Raw genomic sequence first — 21,257 nt, 5'->3', positions numbered from 1 at the left:
CAATCAGATCTGGCTGTGTGGGGAGGGAGGGCACAGGAATGCAGGAATGTCTTGGTCCTGGGGCATTTCCTCCTGGGGAAGGAAGATGGGAAGGCATCCTTGTGTATAAGTAATCCAAGAGCAAAGCTCTTCTCCCCTTGCAAACAATGAATCATTTCAGCGAGCTGACGCTGTTATTTGTGGCTCCTGGCAAACCAGATAAGAGCTTTTCTGCCAGGCACTTGCTCAAATCAGTGCCAGCCCCAGGCTTGCTGCCTTCCTTTCTCCGTTGCGGTGGGTGGGAGAGATGCCTTTGTGTACGACTGCAGTGATCACAGTGGTGTTTCTGGGAGAAGGAAGGCTGCTGCTGGTCCCTTTGGCTACACAATCACCGAGTCTGGCGCCTGTATCTCCAAACCTCTTTACTACCCAGAGGGATCATGCCACTTTGGAAAATATATATTTTTTTCCTGCTCAGCTGGGATGCAAACAGCTATTCCAAGACCTCTCTCCTTTACCCTCGATACAAGCCCCGCACGAGGCTGGTTCTACATGCTTGTTAAACAGGGAATGAAATCACATAGGAATGCTGCTTGTTTGATGTCGTTCTCTATTACAGAGTTATGCTTAGAAGTTGGGGCTTTTAATGTGATTGTGTGGGCTTTAGCTGAGCTGTGAAAAAAAGCCTTGTAAACAATGAGCCTTTGTGATGAAGGCAGAATGAGCATAATTATCACCTGTCCTATTAAAAATCTTCCAATTTTTTTGTGGATAACAAAACTAATCGGACAGTTTGTGCTTTTCCAGGTAACCAATCTTTAAAAGCAGCTCTGGAAAAAGCCAATGCAAGATGAACAGCAGAGAACAGTGCAGGCGACACGGGAGGCTCTCAGGCTGAGCCGCAAGGATTTGAAGATGTCTGCGTGCAGTGACTTTGTGGAACACGTTTGGAAGCCCGGCTCCTGCAAAAACTGCTTCAGCCCCAAGAGTTCCCATCGACTGCAGACACCCCCAGACGTGGGAGCTTGCGGTGTGCTCCTGAATGGAGTTAGGACCAAGGCTGAGAGCCCAGCGTTGGAAGACGAAGGCGTAAATACCCCTGTCTCAAAGCCAACGATTGCTGTGAAACCAACTATGATAAACTCAGATGTTTCTGACACGTGGGCAGATGTGAATATGAATGCAGATCTGTCACAGGTAATGATTAATCCAGTCAAAGCATGATTTCCCGTTACCTCCTCTCAGGAGCTCTTGGAATATCTGTTAAAACGGTTTCCTTCCCATTGTTTCTCCTTCTGTTCTTGACTCTGGTTTTTAAGCCTCTGCTGGCTTCCCAACATATTTTTGGCTAAAGCTGAATGAAACGTTGCTCGCAAGGCATGTGCAAAGGAGCTTAAATGTGTTGTTTGCTTAGGAACTTGTGGATTTTAAATGGTGACATAAGGTTACAGGAAGAGATACTGGAGAGAAATCCTGCCTGGCAGGCACTGGTGCTTTGGGTGATGGCAGAGGTGCAGGCTCTGCCCCTACCCGCTCAGCTCTCCAGCTGGCTGATATTGCACTACCCCAGCCACGCAGAGTGGTGTACGAGCTGCTGTCACCCTGCTGGAGGCTCATTGTACTTCCCTCTCCCACCCTTGCTCCACAAGAGAGGCAGAACGAACTGTAACGGGGCTCACTGGGTCTCATCTTTGCCTCCCGTTGCTCTCCCTCGCTCCTCTCCCAGGTGAGCGCAGGCTCCTGTTACTGGTGTGGTTTGATCTGCACACGTGGATCTTGCCCCAGGCTGAATTTTGTGCTGTGGGAGTGGGGTTTGCAACATCCCAGCCCTTTGGGCTGCAGCTAGGTGCCATCCTGCAGGCAGATGGTACCTCTGCTTCTGCCTTGGCAAAAACGGGGTATGAGGACTGTCCCTGCTGCCCCAGGATCTCCTCCTGCTCTCAGGCAGTAGAACCATGGTCTCCTAGAAAGCACGGATTTACCACCTTGTGAATATCTACCAACGCCTGGCACGTCAGGAAAAGAGGGGCTGCTGTAGTACCTGTCTACCCATCACAAGGCTGCACTTTCAATTTACTGTGTATTTTGCTGTCAGGTTTCTACGCTGCAAAACTAAGTCTATGAGAGCTGAGTTAAGGCTGCCAGTCTTTTGAGGTGGAAGGACAATTTAGCAAAAATCACTCCCTTCTGGGAAGCGATACTGCTATCATGGGATAACCTGTGATAGTCCTTGTCAATGCTTTGGAGTCTGCCACTCTGGAGCAGCAGCGTGCAATGAAACAAAAATAGCAGGGGGAAGCACAAAGATTCCTTCCCTCTCTGAATCTGTAATTGCACGGTGACTCACAGACAGGATGACAGGTTGGACGTGTTTCTGGCAGGGAACCCATGCTAAGAGAAAGGGGAATGCCTCATTTCATTGCATTGCCATTGTTGGTAATGTACGGGCTGCGAATGGTCCAGGAAGAAGAAGGAGAGTAGAAAAGGCTTATTGGCGGGATGAGCGCAGAGCAGAAAAAGGCTGCAAATGCCAGAGGATTTTCCTGTGGATCTGTTTATCTTTTTTGCTTTCTCTTTCATTTTGCACGTGCTGACGGTGTGCTCGTTTCTTCGGCCCCTGCAGGTCAGCTGGGGGATGGTTTCCGGCAAGCACCTTCTGCTGAAGTCAGGCGATGCGCAGAGGCTTTGTCGGGACAATTTTGGCAACGGCGGCGTGAGGAAGCCCTTCCTGCACGGCCCACCGAGCGAATGCCTGTCCTGCTGCTCTCCCAGCTACTCCATGGTGGGCCTACGCAGCCTGGAGGGTCGCGTGGAGAGGAACGTCTCCATCCACAGCCTGGTGCTCGTGGGGGAGGTGGGCAAGCAGGAGAGCAGAGCCAAAGATAAGCTGGCCCTGCTGCATCAGCCCCTCTGCCCTAACCCGCCCGCCCTGGGGGACAGAGGCGTTACCAGCTCTGCCAGAAACTCTTCATCCCAAGGGAGAGAAGGAGCAGCGCTTCCCTCAGAGAGTGGCTGTGGTCGTAACTCTTCCAGCTTTGAGGGTGAAGGGGGTGAGTACTGCTCGATCACGGACTGCCGCAGAGAGAGCCCCGTCTCGCGCTGTGCCGAGGGGAAGGGGGCCTGGTGCGAGAAGGAGGGCCTGGCACCCCGCGGCTGGAGGCAGCGGGATGCTCCCGAGGTGGCCAGGCCGAGCGGCAGGGCGGTGAAGTTCAGCGAGGAGGAGCGCAGAGCTGCTAGTGTGGCTTTCTGCGTCGCGAAAGAGCAGGGAGATCCCTGTGCTCCGTCTTCGGAGAGGAAAAAGTCGTCTCTCCGTGCCGAGGCGGCCGCTGCCTGTGCTTTGTGCCAGGATAAGGAGGACTCCCCTCGCTGTGGGGACCCGGATGTCACCGGAGGCACAAGCAGTCCCCAGCAGGCGTTGGTGGAGCCGCAGTGCTCCCGGCTTGCCGAGCCGGCCCGCGGCGACCCGATCTATGCTGAGAGCACCAAGAGGAAGAAAGCCCAGCTGAAGGGCCTCAGCGGACCAGCTAATGTGGAGAAGCCGGCCCACAGCCCTGGCACGGAGCAGGCTGACAGCATGTGGAGGGATGGTGGCTGGGCGTGGGGCGCTGAGAAGGAGTACCAGGACCCCGCCACCCAGGTGGCAGCCAAGATAACCGTCATGACCGCGCACACGGAGGACGACCACAAGACCATCTTCCTCAGCAGCCCTGACTCCGCTGTGGGAGTTCAGTGGCCCTGCATCAGCTCTGCTTCCCACCCTGATTTTGGGACCTCGCCGCCCACCGTTGAGCCTGGAGAGGTGTTTCAAGCATCTGGAAGTGAAAACGGACTGAGACTTCACTTCGCAGCTCCTACCAAGAACTCGGTTACAGAGAGCCCGGCCATCCCTCCCAAGATGTCCAAAAACAGCCAGCAGGGCAGTGAGGGGAGTTGCATGCTCCCAGCCAGCTCCCCTGTGACAAGGCTCGGTGACAGCAATAACCACGACGGAGCTGGTGCACAGCTGCTGCCGAGGAGCTGTGCAGACACAGGTGTCTTTGGGGTGTCCCCTTCTCTGTGCACTCACGTTAACGGAGCCTCCGTGGAGGAGTCTGGCAGAGGCCTGGCAGGCTTGTCCTACGACAGGAGGCAGAAGCACTACACCCCAACGTGGGCCAAGCAGTGCCGGATAGAGGAGGAGGAAGAGGAGGAGGAGCAGGCGCTGTCAACCCACCCGTGGGCAGTGGGAGCTAAGATTGGAAGAGCCGATGCCGACCCTGTGGATGACTGCCTGATGATGGAGAGCCAGACTGGGATCAGCAAGTCGTTGTCCTTCCCTAAGGACAAGAGCAATGGCACGGAGTTTGCACCACCACCGCCGCCACCAAAGAAGCAGTCCAGGTATTCAGCCTTGTGAGCGTGTGCATGACTCTGTTAAGCATTTGCAATCGTGATGTGTTTGTTGCAGGGGTTGACTGGCCAGAGGCACTTCTTGTTCTCTTTTTTCCCTTTCCAAGGTGGGCTTTTGGGGGTATGGGAGGTGAAAAACTGTCAGACCTTTTCAAGTCCTGGTCCTTCAGGGCTGTAAATTGCTGCTCTGGGTCACAGTATTGGAGTGAGAGCAAGGTCAGTATCTCCCAGTCAGCTTGGTATTTCCCAGGTCAGCTTGGTTCTGTCTCAGCACAGAACCTTGTTATCGAATGGATCTAAAACAATGGGTTGCAAGGTCCTTTGATATGTGGAACTGGGCAGCTTCCTCTCTTGGTGCTCGTAGCACGGGCCTCTGAAATCCCAATTTTCAGTTTGCCCCTAACATCTTTTTGCTTTAAAGGCCAACACTTGAAGCTGTAGTTTCCCAGGGAGGGCTCCTTGCCTGCAAGCAAGTAACCAGAGCTTGTCTAACATGTGCTTGCTTCAGGCAGCCTTTCCCTTGCTGCAGCTCTCCTGGGGCTCAGGTTTGCAGGTGGGGTGACAGCAGGCCCTACAAAACAAATGCAGGACTGCTGTCCATCTGGAAAGGAAGAAGCTCTGCTAAACAATTAATAAAATAGGTTTCCAATAATTTATGTGTATTCAGTGACTGCAGTTGGGTGTGTATCCAAAAGAAAAAAAAAAAAAAAGACAACCAAAAAATGCCCAAAGGAATGAAAGAAATTGATTTCCCTTCCATGCAGCTAATGGATTAGGCTGTCTGATCACAGCGGGGAGGGACACTTCGCGTTCTGCAGGTGTCCTGCATTTGCTTTGTTGCAGACTTCAGTTTTGTTACCTGGAACTGTGCGTTGCATGGCAGATTTGACTTCGGCTCTTTGATCTAGAAGTTGAGAGAAGGGATGGGTGTCTGGAGAAGTTGCTCTTGGGGTCCGTGGTCAGGCTTGTGCGTGGTCATCAGCGCTCACCAGTCTGAGATGGTGTTTGGGTTGGTGCATCCTTAATTAATTAATTAATTTAAGCACTGCTTTATTCTTACACCAAAATTTCAACTTTTTAGGGCTGGCTAATGCAGGGAACTTTACCTCGTTTTAAAATTCCTTTAAACAAAATACTTTAAAGCATTTTAAATTGACCGAATGATGAACAAATCAGTTTTCTCAAGGGAAGGAAGCAGATGAAAAAGAGGCTTTAGTCCTTAGTGCTGGGCTTTCTGCTGCGATGCCACGTGATTCCTGCTGAAGTCAGAGGAAAGAAAGAGTCCACAGGCAAGCACACAGACGAGCTTTATTGCCTTTACAATCAGAGACGACACTGAGATGTGCTTTAGTCCTGACCCTGCAAACTTGATTTCGTGGCTGCTGCTGCTTGGTGTCTTGTATCAGCACGTGGCTCGGGGTCGTGTTTGCCACGTGTGAGGTGTTGTGTTGTGGGGGCTCAGCAGAGCTGTTAAGGAATGATTGTTTAGGAAATGTGCAGTCACCTGCTGAAAATCTGGAGCTATAACAGTGCCAGGTGGCTGAGGTAGGTGCTGGCATCGCTCTTACTCTCCGTGGCTGCAGGCGAAGCTTTGTGCTGCGTGTAGTTGCCTCCTCAGCACCTTGATGCCTGCAGCTGGGCCTCGGGGTGCCTTGCTCAGAGCACAGCCCTTCCTCTGGGAGCAACTCGATCAGATGGCGGGTTTCACAAGCTGCTTGCTTTGTTTGTTTGCTTGGAGGGTGCTCGTGTTTTCTTCTGAGCGTGTTCACACAGGAACCAGGGTGTTGTTACCTGTACGTGGCAGCGGGAGGGATGGCTACGTGCACAACTGCTTGAAACCACCACAGCAGGGTTGTGTTACCCTGGGCAGTCATTGCTGGCAGCTTCGTCTACTGGTGTGACCTGCCTGGTGCTAGGGGAACATCTCTGGTGTTCCTGGGCTGCAGCCACGTGCCTGGAGAAGGGCAGAGATCCTCCACGCAGAGGTCACTCTGAGACACGTTCATCCTCCCATAGGCCTGGGCATTGTTCATACTGGAATATGTGCTTGTCCATGCTGGAAGAACTGCTGATTAATTACTGTTACACTGATGTAGTCCCTTACAGGGACAGAGAGCGTCAGCACAAGGTGTTTGCTGGTGGGACAGCTGCAAAGGCCCCTTTGGATGGGTATAGATGGGGCCAGGGTGGTGGATGTAAGTCTTGGGGCATTGGGGCTGAGCATGTCCAGGCTCCGTTCAGCTGCAAGAAAGATGTGCAACCATCCTTTTTCCTTTAGATCTCGAGCCGCAGCAATGCATGTGGTTTCATGCTGGAAAATGAAGCCTGCCCGTTTGCCTTTCCTAACTAAGCTTAACTGCTCATTTAAAAAAAAAAAATTACATTTACATTCAAATTAGTTTCAAAGCAGAGAAAGAAGTGAATATGTAGCATGTTAAAATTCTTTTTTTTTTTTTGTTGGTCATCCTTGCTCTAACAATTAAAAGGGAAAAAAATTACAGGGTAAATTCCTGCCAGGCACTGAGGAAACTCTGGTTTTGCTGTAAGCTGTCTCCTAGAATGGCTGAAGGAGTGCTTTTGGGGAGTTTTAAAAGTGGGCATCCAAAAAGGCAAATAATAGATTTGTACCTGTTTCATCTCTCTGTTCCTTTGTATGGTTCTTTTTCCTGCTTCTGTGAAAGTTTACAGATATTTAAGGCTTTCTTGGTCTGAAATGGGATAGAAAATGAGTCAAATTACAAGAGGAAAGAGACTGGAAAAGGAAAATGGCGACTGATCTTCATCCAAAAGCTGGGAGGGTAGTTGGATATGGAAAGGGCTAACCAGGGAATCTTGGATCCCCAGGACTTATATGTATAATGATGATTTAGGTGTTCTTTGGTGAGAAATAGTCTAGCAGAGCCTTCAGTTATTTGGCGCAAAAAGGGAATCCTTGCTGAAATTTATGCCTTTGTTATGCAGAGGGTGAGGTTAAATGATCCTAAGGTTCCTTCCAGCATGTCATCCTTAACTGTTTATGGATATTATGTGCCTCTTAAACAAAGGAAACGGTGCTGCTATTTTGCAGTAGCTCTTGAGCTGGTTTTGTCACAATTAACGCCACCTTCAAAAGGCAGTGCTGTAGGTGTCTTTCTAGTACCATTCCTGAGGCACCTGTTCTGTTTTGGATCTTGGTGTGGATGTGTACTCCGGTGAACAGAAGCAAACTAGCGACGTGGTGCTACTGTGGCAGTACAAAATGCAATTGGAAGTCATACAGGTCCCAAAATTTGACCCTTTTCTCTGTGGTCTCTGACTGTGAATGACAGTAGGGAGTTGCTTTGAACAAGCCAGGCTTATTATTATTAAAAAAAAAAAAATCACAAACTTTAGAGTCTATTTTAAAAAGTACATGAAGCAAAGAAGAGCTAGTGTGGCTCAAGCAGGAGAGAGTATCCCACTCCAGGACAGGGAGCTAATAGGCCTTTTGGATTCTCCCTGAGTGTTTTTTGTCTGAAACTAATCAGGAATTTCTCATGTTGCTTCCGCCAGTAGATCACTTTTGAAGGTTGTGACTTATCAGACAAGTCTTTTGGGAGAGACTTACTCCCATTTTAAAAGAAACAATTTCTTTTTGTTTCCTATCTTGCCATGTAAAAGGTACGGGGTTGGAAATCAGATTTCTTGTCGTCTTCACCACATTGGAGCATTCAGTGATTTCATTGTTGACTCAGCTATCATTAATTCTGCTCTCCATATGAATTTACTCCAGGGAAGATCACAGAATCATAGAATGGCTCGGGTTGGAAGGGACCTCATAGATCATCCAGTTCCAATCCCCCTGCCATGGGCAGGGATGCCACCCATTAGATCAGGTTGCTCAGGGCCTCATCCAACCTGGCCTTGAAAACCTCCAGGGATGGGACATCCACAAGCTCTCTGGGCAACCTGTTCCAGTTTTAAAGAATCTGTCTCCTGATAAGTCAAAAAAAAAAAAATACACTGTAAAAAGTATGGGTTGAGTCACCCCCAAGAGTATAGATTATATGAACATGCCATCAATTTTTTATTTTCTCTGGGCGTTTTACCTTTAGTGTAAAAGGGATAGGAAGATCTTTAATAGCTACACAGATTAAAGCATTCAGATGACCTGACCACAAAAAGGTTTTAGGTGGGACGCTGGTATTAATGGGGTAGAGGATGCTTAGCTTTTTTAGATTGCTTGGTTTGCCTAAACCAGAAACAAAGCGGTATAAAAACAGCTCCCTGGCACCACAGATCTGCTCTACCACCTTGCTAATGCCCACCTGCAGCAGTGGAGGGAGGAGGAAAATATAATGATTCCTGTTTCATGACAGACAAGCATATGGTACCATGATGCTTCCCCTTGTATAATAATTATGCCCAGGCATGTGTGGTTGCAATGTAGTCTGGCTTTTCTCTCTGCTGCGCATTAGTTCCAGTGCTTTACTTTGGGAAGGGATGTCCTGTTCACATTCGTACCGCCTTCCCCTGGAAGTTCCTACTTCTCTGTTTTTGAGGGGTTTGATGCTCCTACTCTGCTCCGTTCATGGAAGCATCTGGAAATAACGTGCTCTGCTTTGTGGGTCACTGTACACAGAGAAACCAATTCTTCCCCGGCCAGGTGAGGTTAGTACGGGTTTAACTGTCTTAAGGGAGAAACGAGGACATGGCTATGCTTTCCACCACCGCAGCACACAAAGAAACACAAAGCATTACTCTGCCCTAGCAGGAGGCGCAGCATTGCAAATGATCTGGTGTCCCGTGGCAATGTTACAGATCTCCAAACCATTTTATTTTTTTAGAAGACCACAATTTTCCACCTTGGTTTGTTTTAGGCAGGACTGTGGGAATCGTTTGGAAAGCCAGTTAGATGGAATTGTTTAGGATGGGAAAAATGGCGAATAGTGAATTGCAGGGGTTGCCTAAATACGCTAGGGTGTCATGTGGAGGATGTTGAATAAGCCAAGTATGTTTAAAGCTGCCAGAATAATTAGGAGAGCTGGAAATCCTATCTTATTAGATTGAGAGCTGACTCTTTTGTGACCTGCTCTTCATGCACTCACACTCAGTGGAGGCTGTGGTGCTGTTCCTGAAGTTAGCACTTAATATTTAAAGTGCTGAGCACAGACTGAGGAAGTGGAGGTGAATTACCCACTGCGACATCTTTCTGAGGGGAGCGGAGCCCACACGTGTTAGCAGGCAATGGGGGACAATCCCAGTGATCTCTTCAGGTTTAAAATGGGTTTGTGCTCTTTGTTTCCAATATCCTTTGATGGAAGGGGCAAGACAGCGAACCTGTACAGCTGTGCATGGCATGAATGAACGCTACAAAAGGAGGATAAGTAAGGATCCCACAGGTTGTTACAATGGTCAGTTGCTCAGTTCTTGGAGTGGATTTTTTTGGAAACAGGACAGTTTGGCCATAGCAAGTGCTTTCAGTAATTCTTCGGGAAAGTGTTTGATATTTTAATTTGTGTGCTGTCTGGGCTTTGAGGAGCTCATAGGAAAAGAGGGAGATTTGAAGCAGAGATATTTCCAGGCGCTATTAGCTGGCCTGGCTGCAACATCTGAAACAAGAGCAGGATGTCGTTTAAGCGGCGAGCAATTTCTATTTTGGTGCGACCTATTCAGGAACTGCATTTTACATAAGTCAGAGCGGTGCAGGGAGGAAATGGTGCTCTCTGTACGTATGACTTCACGGCAGCGTTGGGCTCAGCAAATACAGCAGCCAGGATGGTGCTGGCAGACGCCGTGTTGTGCCCAGGTTGCTTGGAGGAATAGGTGGGGCTGCGCGGGGTGGACCTTGGACCCTGCCGAGCAAAGTCCCATGTCTGCCCGAGTGCGGGAATGGTAAGGCAGCTCCGTGGATCTGTGTTTAAGTGATGGGGAGGAAACAGAAATGCACCGACTTTTTCTTGTGTGTGTGTGTGTGTGTCTGGAGAAGGGGAGGAATGTGTCAGGAAACCTCTCACCTGTGCAAATCGAGACCGGCTCTGTCCTAAGATCCCTCTTTTCTTCTGGATTCAAACACTTCCTTGATTCTTACCAAGTCAGACAGGGCACACGTATGTATGTGCACCCCTTCATTTTTCCCCCCCAAGTTACTAAAAGTTAAGTTCCTGAGCAAGTCGGTTATGGGATAAGGTTATATAGTTTATACGGTTTTATATACATATATGTAGTTTTATTTAGTATATGTAGTTTTATTTAAAAAAAAAAAAAGATTAGACTCCAGTTGGTTGTTTTCAACAGCATTAATCATAACAGAGCTAAAACAGAGCTAAAAACCTCAGTGTCTCTCACTTGTTCTTTCCTTTTTTAAAAAAAAAAACAGTCTTGCGTGGTGCACATGAAGTTTTGTAAATCATCCTCAGGAGGCTTGCTGTAGTGACCAAGTGCATGTGGAAAATTCATCACTGGTGCAAGACCAAGGGCAGCGTCCCTGCCGAGCTGTACCTGAGGTGGTTTTCCGACCCTTATTTTGATCAGCCCCCGAGTATTTTTAGAATGAGCCTGCTCAGGCAAATGAGGAAGTCTGGCAGAAGTTTCTTCCGGGCTTCTCATACATGCTGCTCTCCATGTGGTTGTGTGGACACGAGAGTAAGTGCTTTGTCTGGATGCAGGATGAAACGTTTTTTAATCTTAAAATAAAGCGCTCGTGGCATCTGCTGTGCTGGGGGATTTTGGAAGAGGAGGGATTCTGCATGTGTGAGCAGTGTGTCACAAGAAAATAGTTGTGCATGTCTTTTGTTTGTCTTTCTCAGCAGCCGCTCAGCCGTCTGATTAGGAAATGCCGGATACCTTCCAGCGAGATAGCTGGTGGAAGTTATTTTTCTTTGCTTTTCTTTTTTTTGCAAGTCTTCCACTAACCTTTTTGCATTCTTAATCAACAAAGCGTTGAGTTTTACCAGTGGATTGGCGGTTTTATTTAAAAATGCGGCAAATAACCTCAATGGAGAGTGTGAACTGTGCTAAAGCTAGGGGTATTTGTGCTCTGGTGTGCTGCCTGGTTTCGACAGTTCCTGTTGTTTTCCAGGGAGGAAAAAATGAAGAAAATACAGGGAAAACTCATTATCTCAGCAAATAGTCCTGCTTGCCTACAACTGATCGCTTATATTGTGGTTCTGGCAGTATAGAAGGGCAGCTTATGGTTTAAGGATTTATTTATTTTAGATGGAAACTGTGTGGAAAACAGTAGGTCTTACCCTAAAAGCTGCATGGTGGGTCCTGCGTTTGATGTACAATTGTTTTCTGAAGAGGTGCTTCTTTTTTCAGTTGTTACAGTGGTGCACAGAGGAGAAAACAGCTGCTGCTGATGGACCGTGCTTCTACTCATGCCTCCACCGTGTAGGAGTTGGGTTCTGGTGCCCAGCATCAACTTTTCCTCCTGTAAAATAGGAGGTGTGATGCTGCTCCCTTCCACTGAGTTTTACTGGAGGCAAACGTCGGTGGGTCCCCGCTTCCTGGTGACAGTGGCCAAAATGGGATGCAGTCCAAGACCACACGTGTGCTAGAAATGGGAGGTTCAGACTGGGGCTGGATGCTGTTGGCTCAATGGTTTTCTCTCTGTTCAAGCACACGTGGTTTGTCAGGGGAACTGATGCTTTGCAAGGCCGTGAGCTGCTCGATGTCAGTGGAATACGGTCTCCAAATGCCAGAGAAAGGGAAAAAAAGTGTACAATGAAATACTAACGCCTGGTAAGACTGCGGTGTTTGTATGAATATGTGGGGACCAAGCTGAGGCTGCTCTCAACTTTAATCTATGTGCACAACTGCATGCGTGGTACCTTTTACTGTCTGTCTCCTGACCCTTCTGTTTCGTTGTCTCTAGGCGTGCTCTGAAAATGAACCCGAATAACGCTGAGCTGGAGAGGGCCAGCAATAGCTCCACCGAGAGCCTCAGCCCGCCTTTCCGGAGCATCCACGTCAGCTTCACGGCCGGATCCACCGACAGCCTCAGTTCAGACACGCAGACCGGCAGCGATGGCAGTAAGTGACCGACTGGGTGTCGGAGAGGTAGCATCAGACCTGGGGAGGAGATTACCCCATCCTGAGTCCCACTGCTGGGGCAGCATCTGCAGGGCAGGGGTCACAAGGGTCCCATCACTTAGTCCTCCCAGCAACCCTCCATGTGTCTACTCTCACCCTTCTGTCTCTTGATGCACTTAAGATGAACATGGCGGAGTCAGACCATCATGTTTTTTTTTTTCCTCTTTCATTTGACCAGTGCCAAAATCTGTTTATCCATCTTGTCTGGATAAAGCCTCTATCTGAAAGCAATTGTGCTCATCCTGCTTGTGCTTCCCATGTTGCACAAGGCCACAAGTAAGCTCTCATGGAATATCCTCCACAGATTTGAGGAGTACCAGAAGGAGTCTTGTGCTAAAGGTGATCTCTCCCTCTCCTTGTGTTCTTCCCAGTTGTTTCTTGAAGGGAAAAAAAAATCTGCCTGCACTAGTTTAACTGAGATTAAAAAATACTTACTATGAAGTCACTTTCTTCATAAGTGCGTAACTTAGACATGCACTAACGTGTTCGGCAGCTCAGAAAGTATTTCATTTGCAAAAGTAATCTTCGTGTAGTGGAAGTTCTGTCTTTCCAAGAGCAACAATGTGCAGCAATAAAATTAAGAGCCAGAGCTCTGGAAAGTCCATTTTTCCACTGTTAACTTGGAGTCTGAGAGTGAGACTCTGCCAGGAAATTGTACATGGGGAAGAAAAACTCACATATTTTGGATCTTTACTTGCTGGACACAAAAGCAATTTGCTGTCAAAAACGATACGGAAAAACAGGAGTTCTCTGCTTCCACTAGCAGATACAACTGTTTAAGCTCATCTCAAGAAGGTTGAGCTTTAAAATGAATAACCCACATGTGATTTCTTTTTCTGGTGTAAGCAAGCAGCTATGCAGTCAGTCTCTGTGTGAAGTGAGCTCAGATTAATTGGCTGTGCTGTCAGATGTGAAAATACGGGGGGATGGGATAAGCCCCATCCCATCTTATGCAGAAGAACCCTACGCTGAAGGTGCAGAGCACTGTTAGGAAAGTTGTGAAAAGGTTTTGTTACCCTGTGCTCAGGGCAGAGTCCATCGGAGTGTAAAAAAGAGGTAAGAGCAATTTGGTGTTTGTGGGCTTTGCGTGTGGACTGGTTGCCAAAGGTTCTGGTGCTACTGTTTGTTCCCTAAGCCTCCATCAAATAAATTGATCCTCTTGAAATGGGGGTTCAACTGCATGTCCTGGCAGAGGTGCTGGTCTCGGGCTGTGTGCTGAAGAATTTCTCTTGGTTGTGTCTTCTGACAAAGCCCCGTGGACTGGAAGTGGCAAGAGAGGCCCTGCTGAATGACTCCTTCCTGCAGGTTTTGCCGGTGTTTCAAGGGAGGGGATCATGGACCAGGCAGGGTATGATGCAGGTGTTTGGTTTTCTGTTAAAGCTTGGGGTGTGCTGATGAGCATCTCTGCTGGGCTCTGCAGCTAACTGTGCAGTCGGAGAGCAGCTGGAACTGGAGAGCAGCTGATAGCTCCAGTGGCTGGGCGAACAAGGCAGGCACCTGGGGAAAGGGCCCAACAGGGTCAGGGAGCTCAGCACCAAACAGCTGGTGGGCAGCTGGGACAAGAGAGGTGTGCTGATCCCCAGCATCTCCTATAGAGCTGTTCCTGAGCGTGTTGTCAGAGGTGGGGTGCCAAAACTGCTTTGAATGGAAAGCTTATCTTCCACGGGAGCTGCCAGTGTCTGGGGAGTCTCCGATGTGGTGGACTGCAGCAGGAACGTCCACTCCACTTTGGCAGTGGAAGTGACATGAAAATGGGTGTCATCCTACCAAGCTCTGGGGGAAAGGAAGAGGGACAGCGTGAGCTGGCATCTGCTCTGGTAGCTGAGATGTAGTGGGCCTGCCCCCACCGTGGTCATCTCAGGCAGCGAGCAGCTAACAGGGATTGCTGTCCCAATAATTGTCACCTCTTTTAATTGCCGCTTCAGATCCCCACCACTTTTTTCTCTCTGACCTGAAAGTCTTGCTATCTATTTCAATGTCAAATCACCCTTTTCCGCTTTTGCCCTCTTCTGTGGCATGCAGCTGTGTTACCTGTCTCCAGTCTAGGCAGGGTAGGAAGGCAGAGAGGTCTGATGTAAGCTGGGGGACAGCCAGGAGGGAGGCCAGATTTTTTTCAGTAGGGTGGAGCTGGCCAAATCCCAGCCCTTACCCGGTGACCCTTACCCAACGTGAGGCAGAGAGACAGGTTCAATATCCTTCTTGGGCAGCTCTGGCCACGCTGAAGTCAGAGATGTGTGCTGCGTGAGTCACTCTTATCACGCTGTGCTGCTCAGGTGCTGGGTGGCAGCTCCCAGGTGAAACAGGCTTTGCTTGAGGGATTGCTGCCAAATGAGTATCCCCCAAGTACTTCATTCTTACTTACCTCCTCGTGGCTGATGTCACAGCTTAAATATTTGCCCTCTGCCTGCTTTTACTGCCATGTATGCAGTTCATAGGAAAGCAGTTTCAGGTGGGAGGGAACACTTCTCTTGTTAGCTGTTTGCAGCGTGCTTTGCCAAGTGTGGCTCTGCCTCCACGAATGGATAAGTCAAATCCTGTTGTGTCTTGCTGTCTCCTAGGGCACTCGTCTGAGCCGAACCACTCACCCCCTCCAGCTGAGAGCCAAGTGTTTCCCCCGGGCTCTTTCCTTCCTACCTCCAGTGACGATGCTCCCTCTGCTGGCCCCAGCTGCCCACCCCCTCTGCCCCAGAAGAAGACGGTGAGCAGAACGGTGTCCTCCCCAGATGGCTTTTTTGGGGGACAGGCATCTTCTGGCAGAGCAGCCAGCACTGCCAGCCCCAGGTTGAACGTCAGCCACTCTGAGAGCAATGTCTGCATCCGGGAGGAGCCTCCCTTCATCCACCCAGCCGGCCTGGGGGGCCCCGGCACCTTCTCCTCTTGTGAGTCCCTGGAGAAAGGCTCCAAAGGAAACAGCTACTGGGGCTCGGCTACCAGCAAGAGCACGGGGGCCTGCATCCCCAGCAGAAACCTTCAGTCCCTCTCCTCCTCGCAGCTCAGCGTGTCCAGCCAGGTGTCGTCGAGCTCCAGCCTCCATCTCCACAACCTCCTGAGCAACATTGACAGCAAGGAGGGGGTGTACGCCAAGCTGGGGGCCCTCTACGCCGAGTCCCTGCGACGCCTGGTCGCCAAGTGCGAGGACTGCTTCATGCGGGAGCAGAAGAACGAGCTGCGCTTCAGCGAGAACAACTGGTCGCTCTTCAAGCTGGCGTGCAACAAGCCCTGCTGCGACTCGGGGGATGCCATCTATTACTGTGCCACCTGCTCCAAGGACCCTTCAACCACCTATGCTGTGAAGGTAAGCCTGCACCCAGAACAAGCCTGGATATATGGCTCATCTCCACCTCCCAACTCCAAACAGCCGCAGGGTTCGCTTCCCACAGCAGAGCTGGGACTGGTCTACAACCCAACCAGTTTCTCTCTTAAAAAACTTTGTGCAAATACTGTATTGTGAACTCAGCATAGTTCACCTCTGACAAACCAAACTGCTTAAAAACTGCTCAAAAGACAGCCTTTTTCCCTCTGCCTGCCTTCTAAGGGGAAGGTCTGACCCAGAAACCATGTGAGTGCCTGTATGATGTTTAAACTACAGGCTTTAAGATATTCCAGGTCTCAATTAATGAAAGGCTGACCTAGAGATGGTGTGTAAGGTCAGGTTCTGAAATATATTCCTGTAACTATACAGAATCCACGTTTGAAATGGAAATGTGGGGTGCGATGGTTCAGTTCTCTGAAACCTAGATAAATAAGCTTAGGCAACTTGTTTCATGTGCATCCCATGGATCTGGAGTTCTTGATCCATGTTACTACTTGAATACAGAGACTTTTAACTTCTGTTTGGACTGTAACCTAGGAGAAGTTCATTGCTGCTTCCTCTTCATGTTGCTTTCAAAAACTAAAATAATTCCCAAACAAGGGCTGCCAGAGGTGCATTAAGCAAGAAAAAAAAATCTGCTGAATTTTTTACACAATTACAACCCCCAGGGGGATGTTTTAGTTAAGTGATAGCTTTAAAGCCTTAAAAAAGATTTTCTAAAGGAAGTAGTCAACCCAACAGGGGGGGCTTTGAATAACCAGAGTTGAATCAGGGCTTGCCCCAATGCCTCTAGTCCAGCAGTCAGAGCAGCAACTACTTTGGCTTGTTATACGTAAATCCATTGAAATTTTCCTCCAGAAACCTCAGAGCTGGTCAGCTCCTTTTCACTATGTGGTTCCCTGTGGCACACGCAGACCTTTCCTCTTGCCAGCCACATTGGGTGGGGTTCATTGGCTCAGCCTCTACTGCTGTAGTGGATGAATTTATGGCCAAGGCAGAAACACCACATTTTCAGTCTCTTAACGGAGCTGCTCTTGTGTCCCTGTGTGCTTATTCTGTGTTCTCGGTACTCTACAGAGCACCGTAATAAAGCCGAAACCAGCCCAACAGGGCTGTACTCTGCACCAGCATAAAGTCATGCATGTGTTTATGTACGTGCGCTCACACATCTCTTGCAATGTTCCAGTGTGCTACCTTTTTTTTTGGTAGCTGAAATAGAGAATACTTACAAAATTTTACAGTTGGCTGACTTCTAACTGCACCTCCTGGAGGTGATACAGATTTTCTGACATGCAAGAAATCTCAGACCAGTAGTTAAAATAGATTTGGATAACTCAAGATGGGCAGAGGATCTGACTTGAGCCAAGGGGCCAGCTGAGCAGCCAGAGCCAGGGTTTAGGCTGTGTACAGGCACACAAGGATATGTATAAAATAGTTAGAAAGAGCCAGTTTTACATGAAATGGCTTTAGAGGAATTAAGCCAAGATATGCTCCTCTCCTTGTCTTCTTTCTCTGCTAAAAGGTGCACGACTAAACCAGCCCCAGGCTCCTACTTGGAGCCTGTTGCATGGAGGATGCCTCTGGTACAGCCAAAGTCACAAAGAATGGCTGGTTGGGGAAGATCTCCCTGACTCCATTTGGCTGCATTTATTCTTCCAGGGGCTCCTCTTTCCTTGGTACTAAATCTGACACATCTTGCCTATGCGGGGAGTAACAAGCACGTTTGTGCAGCAGAGGGCTGGAAGGCCTCCTCTGCCTTTGGAGATCTTTTGCATTTTACTGCAGCCCACTGTGTTAATCTGTAGTCTGTCCCACTCTCCAGAGATTATCTTTCCCCTAAATAAGCATGAAGCAGCAGCAGGGTATTTTTCTTTAGAAGAGAAGGGGCACTTCAAACCCCTATTGTCCTATCTCTACACGATCATCTCATCTGAGTGAATTACCTGCAAATGCCTAGATTCAAACCGTTGCTAGCGGAGTACAAAAGCAGCCTGTTTCTCCAGCTCCTCTCTATTATTGCATTTATTTTAGCTTGGAGGCAAAATTGATTTCTTGTCCGATTTTGCATGCACACCATGACTGGCAGTGGCACGCTCCAGGGTTTGAAGCCTTTTATGCTGAGTTTCAGCCTGTTGTTGATTCCTGTGGTTGAGATATAAATACATCCCTAAATAAAAGGGAAAAAAAAAGAAGCGTACAAAAGAAATGCCAGAAGGCCTCACAAGCTAATGGATACTCCTATAATAAACCTGGTTTTGGGTTTGTGTTGTCTTTAATGCAGCCATAATGCTAAAACACAGAACAAAACGAAGACAAAGTCGTGCGAGTTCAAGAAAATCTAGACTGGTTATTTGCTTTTTTTTCCCTTGAGTTTGCAGCACTCCCACTTATTTCTAAACCTATTGTTAGCTTCCACTTTCTCTGTAGATTTTTTTCCCCCCTGTGCTGATGAGTGCAATTTGTGGTTGGTATTCCTCAGCCATTGATCAAGGTTCTGAGAGGGGTTAATGACATGAGGAAAATAGAGTGTTTGAGGATGTGAAAGGAGCTTAGGTCCAGAGAAGGGTTAGGTGGGAGGAAAGTGCTGGAGGTTTCTGTCCAACCATCACTCCAAACAGGGCAACCCTCGTAGCTAAGTCAGGTTGCATGGGTCCTCATCCAGGCAACCCTTTCCAGGCACGGAGGTGACACCACCTGCTACAGCCTTTGCTTTTCCCTCTGCAAAATGTCTCTGGGGTTGTAGGGGGGATCTTGCTGACATGAGACGCAAAAGCTGTGTTGCTCCAGTTGGCAATGAAACAAAATCTCCAGGAGTCACCTGTGGGCAGGCTGTCTTCCTCCCTTCTTGCAAATGCTGAGCGTTACCTGGCAAAGGAAGCATGCCTAGAAACAGGATCCAGAGGTCTGGTTGTTCAGGTTGGGGTGCTGCCGGACAAGAAAGATCCTCAAGCCAGGAGATGGTTTAAGGTACTAAAGGAACTAATATGCACCCTGCTTCTACTAATATCGTAATGTCTTCAAATCCTAGCTTAAGGAACTACCTCTGAGCTTCTAGTCTACGCCCGGTCTCTGTCACTGATGGATAAGACTCTTCTTTGGTCTCTCCTTGCAGATCTGTAAAAGCCAAGAGTCCAAGGTGGCCGCTTCATACTGTAGCCCCGCGGTGCCAGTCCACTTCAACATACAGCAGGACTGTGGGCATTTTGTGGCCTCCGTCCCCTCCAGCATGCTGCTGGCCTCAGATGTGGAGAAGAGCGTGCCTGGGGATGGTCTCCGTCCCTCCCGTGCTGCCAGCGAGCACGACTGCGTGGTGGTCATCACGCGGGAGGTGCCAAGCCAGACCACTGCTGACTTCGTGAGGGACTCAGTGATGCTGCACCAAGCCAAGCCTGAGCTGTATGAACGTCGTGTTTGCTTCTTGCTCCTCCAGCTCTGCAACGGGCTGGAGCATCTCAAAGAGCATGGCATAATCCATCGTGACCTGTGCCTGGAGAACCTCCTGCTTGTCCCCTGTAAGCCCCCCATGAGCTGTGTGAAAGCCAAAGATGACAAGCACTTGCCCCGCCTGATCATCAGCAACTTTTTGAAAGCCAAACAGAAACCAGGATCTGGAGACTCCAAGCTGAAGAAGAGTCAGGCCAGGCTGGCCCCAGAGATTGTGTCAGCTTCTCAGTACAAGAAGTTCGATGAGTTTCAGACTGGCATCCTCATCTACGAGCTACTGCATCAGCCCAACCCCTTTGAGGAGAAGGTGCACCTCAAGGAGCAGGAGTACAGCCCCGAGGACCTCCCTGCTCTGCCCAGCCTGTCCATTTACTCCCGGGGGCTCCAGCAGCTGGCCCACCTGCTTCTGGAGGCAGATCCCATCAAGCGCGTGCGGATCACCGAGGCAAAGCGGATGCTGCAGTGTCTGCTGTGGGGTCCCCGGAGGGAGCTCACTGAGCAGCCCCTCAGCCACGAGGAAGCCCTCTGCCAGGTGCTTCAGAACTGGGTGGACATGAAGCGTGCCCTGCTGATGATGAAGTTTGCCGAGAGAGCCGTGGACACGGAGCGAAGTGTTGAACTGGAGGACTGGCTGTGCTGCCAGTACTTAGCGTCTGCCGAGCCTGCCTCCCTCTCGCACACGTTGAAACTGCTGCAGCTGCTCTGATGCTGGACATGTCTCAGGGGCAGCTGTGAAAGGTGTGCGGCCCTGTTATACAGGAGAGGCTGGGATCTCAGCTGTGAGCGTGTGTTCCTCTCCTGTTGCGTGCTCCGATCTGTGTAAGATGTTTAGTACCTTGAGTACATTTAAACTGCGAGCAGGCAAAACTGGGAACCTAACCCTCTTTAGGGGGATTTTGTTTTGGTATGGTAAGTCTGTGGACTAATAAATTCCTGCCTGCGTGTGTGCATGTTTCTAATGAACACGGTACAGTTGAGTTGATTTCTGAGCCTATGGGACAGTCCTTTGATCTCCACTCCCTAAAGCCTCACATCCTCTTTGCCTGGAAACACCACTGATTGCCAGAGCGGGCAGCAAGAAGGAACAGCTGGCTTATTCTCCTGAGGAGTAAAAACAATTCATTCAATGCTCCTTTGCATGGGAGAGCCAGGAGGTGCTTTCAAATTCATTTCTGTTTTGACATCCATTTTTTTTTTTTTTTTTTGCTTTAAAAACAAAAATCGCTGCTTGTTTCTGTATTTTCTGCTGTGGCAACTAAGTATCACCTGCCTGTTCCCTTCTCTGGATGTTAGTACAGCATTGCCTTCCTGTCTAGCATTGCTGCCTTTGTGAAGAGGTGAGAGAGCCAGGATGGGGCTGTTCACAAAGATGATGCTGCATGCTGGGAATTACCCCTTGTAAAGTTAATGAAATGGAAAATCCCCAATTCACCTCCAAGGCCCCGAGGAAGAAAGTCGGGGCCAGGCTGCTATGCTTTCCCCATCCACCCAGCTTATTCCCTTCACCTGGTAACTCACCTGTCCCTTGTGCATAGCATGTATTTAACCCCTTTATCAAAAGATTAGCTGGCCTGTGGGAGGCTGGTGCTGCTAGCCTCTGGTCTGGGAGGCTTATTGCTGCTGGTGCATTGTGCTGATGCATTAGAAATGCAGAGGGAGAGCTGTTTGCACTGTGAACATGTTCTTTCAAAAGATGTAGCACAAGGGAAGAGGGAGAAGCTGGCCTAGCTTCCTCTGTCCCCTTTCTCTCTATTGAGACGTGCAACAAACAGCCACCTGGCTTGGTGGGGAGGCCGTGTTGCTGCTGACTTTTCAGGCAGGTTGTGGGCTGCCTTTATGCTCTTCCATCTCAATATGAGGCAGAGGTGAGCTGCCCTGCTCCTGGGACCGGTTGTGCAGCACTTGCAGGGGTCGATTTGGGGCTCATGGAGGGAACCCAGCATCAGCTTTGCTGAGGAAGGGCATCACCATCTGAGCTACCCCCATCCCAGCTGAAAATGGGGAGAAATTCATGAGCACTCTCCAACCTTCATTCACCTCCAGCTCCAGCCTGCTCTCTTGTGGGAATTTTAATTCCCCA

At 49.2% G+C, this 21,257-nt stretch overlaps 1 protein-coding gene across 1 annotated transcript; it reads left to right on the top strand.

The window, feature by feature from the left end:
- The first annotated feature begins 879 nt into the window (after positions 1-879).
- On the top strand, positions 880-20,067 carry PRAG1 (PEAK1 related, kinase-activating pseudokinase 1). The gene is made up of 5 exons (XM_035539573.2): positions 880-1,176; positions 2,603-4,359; positions 12,203-12,360; positions 14,979-15,715; positions 18,846-20,067. The coding sequence occupies exons 1-5, from the start codon at positions 895-897 to the stop codon at positions 19,881-19,883; spliced, it is 3,972 nt and encodes a 1,323-aa protein (XP_035395466.1). The 5' UTR covers positions 880-894; the 3' UTR covers positions 19,884-20,067.
- The last annotated feature ends 1,190 nt before the right edge of the window (positions 20,068-21,257 follow it).

The sequence above is a fragment of the Cygnus atratus genome, chromosome 4 (genome assembly GCF_013377495.2).
Source record: "Cygnus atratus isolate AKBS03 ecotype Queensland, Australia chromosome 4, CAtr_DNAZoo_HiC_assembly, whole genome shotgun sequence".
Classification (NCBI taxonomy): domain Eukaryota; kingdom Metazoa; phylum Chordata; class Aves; order Anseriformes; family Anatidae; genus Cygnus; species Cygnus atratus.
The sequence above is the reverse complement of the archived record's forward strand: the minus strand, read 5'-3'. Positions and strand labels throughout refer to the sequence as shown.

Bases quoted from the DNA above. Each gene is read 5' to 3' on its own strand.
- PRAG1 (XM_035539573.2), top strand. From the start codon at position 895: ATGTCTGCGTGCAGTGACTTTGTGGAACACGTTTGGAAGCCCGGCTCC. The intron at 1,177-2,602 runs GTAATGATTAAT...CGGCCCCTGCAG, and splicing joins TGAATGCAGATCTGTCACAG to GTCAGCTGGGGGATGGTTTC. The intron at 15,716-18,845 runs GTAAGCCTGCAC...CTCTCCTTGCAG, and splicing joins CAACCACCTATGCTGTGAAG to ATCTGTAAAAGCCAAGAGTC.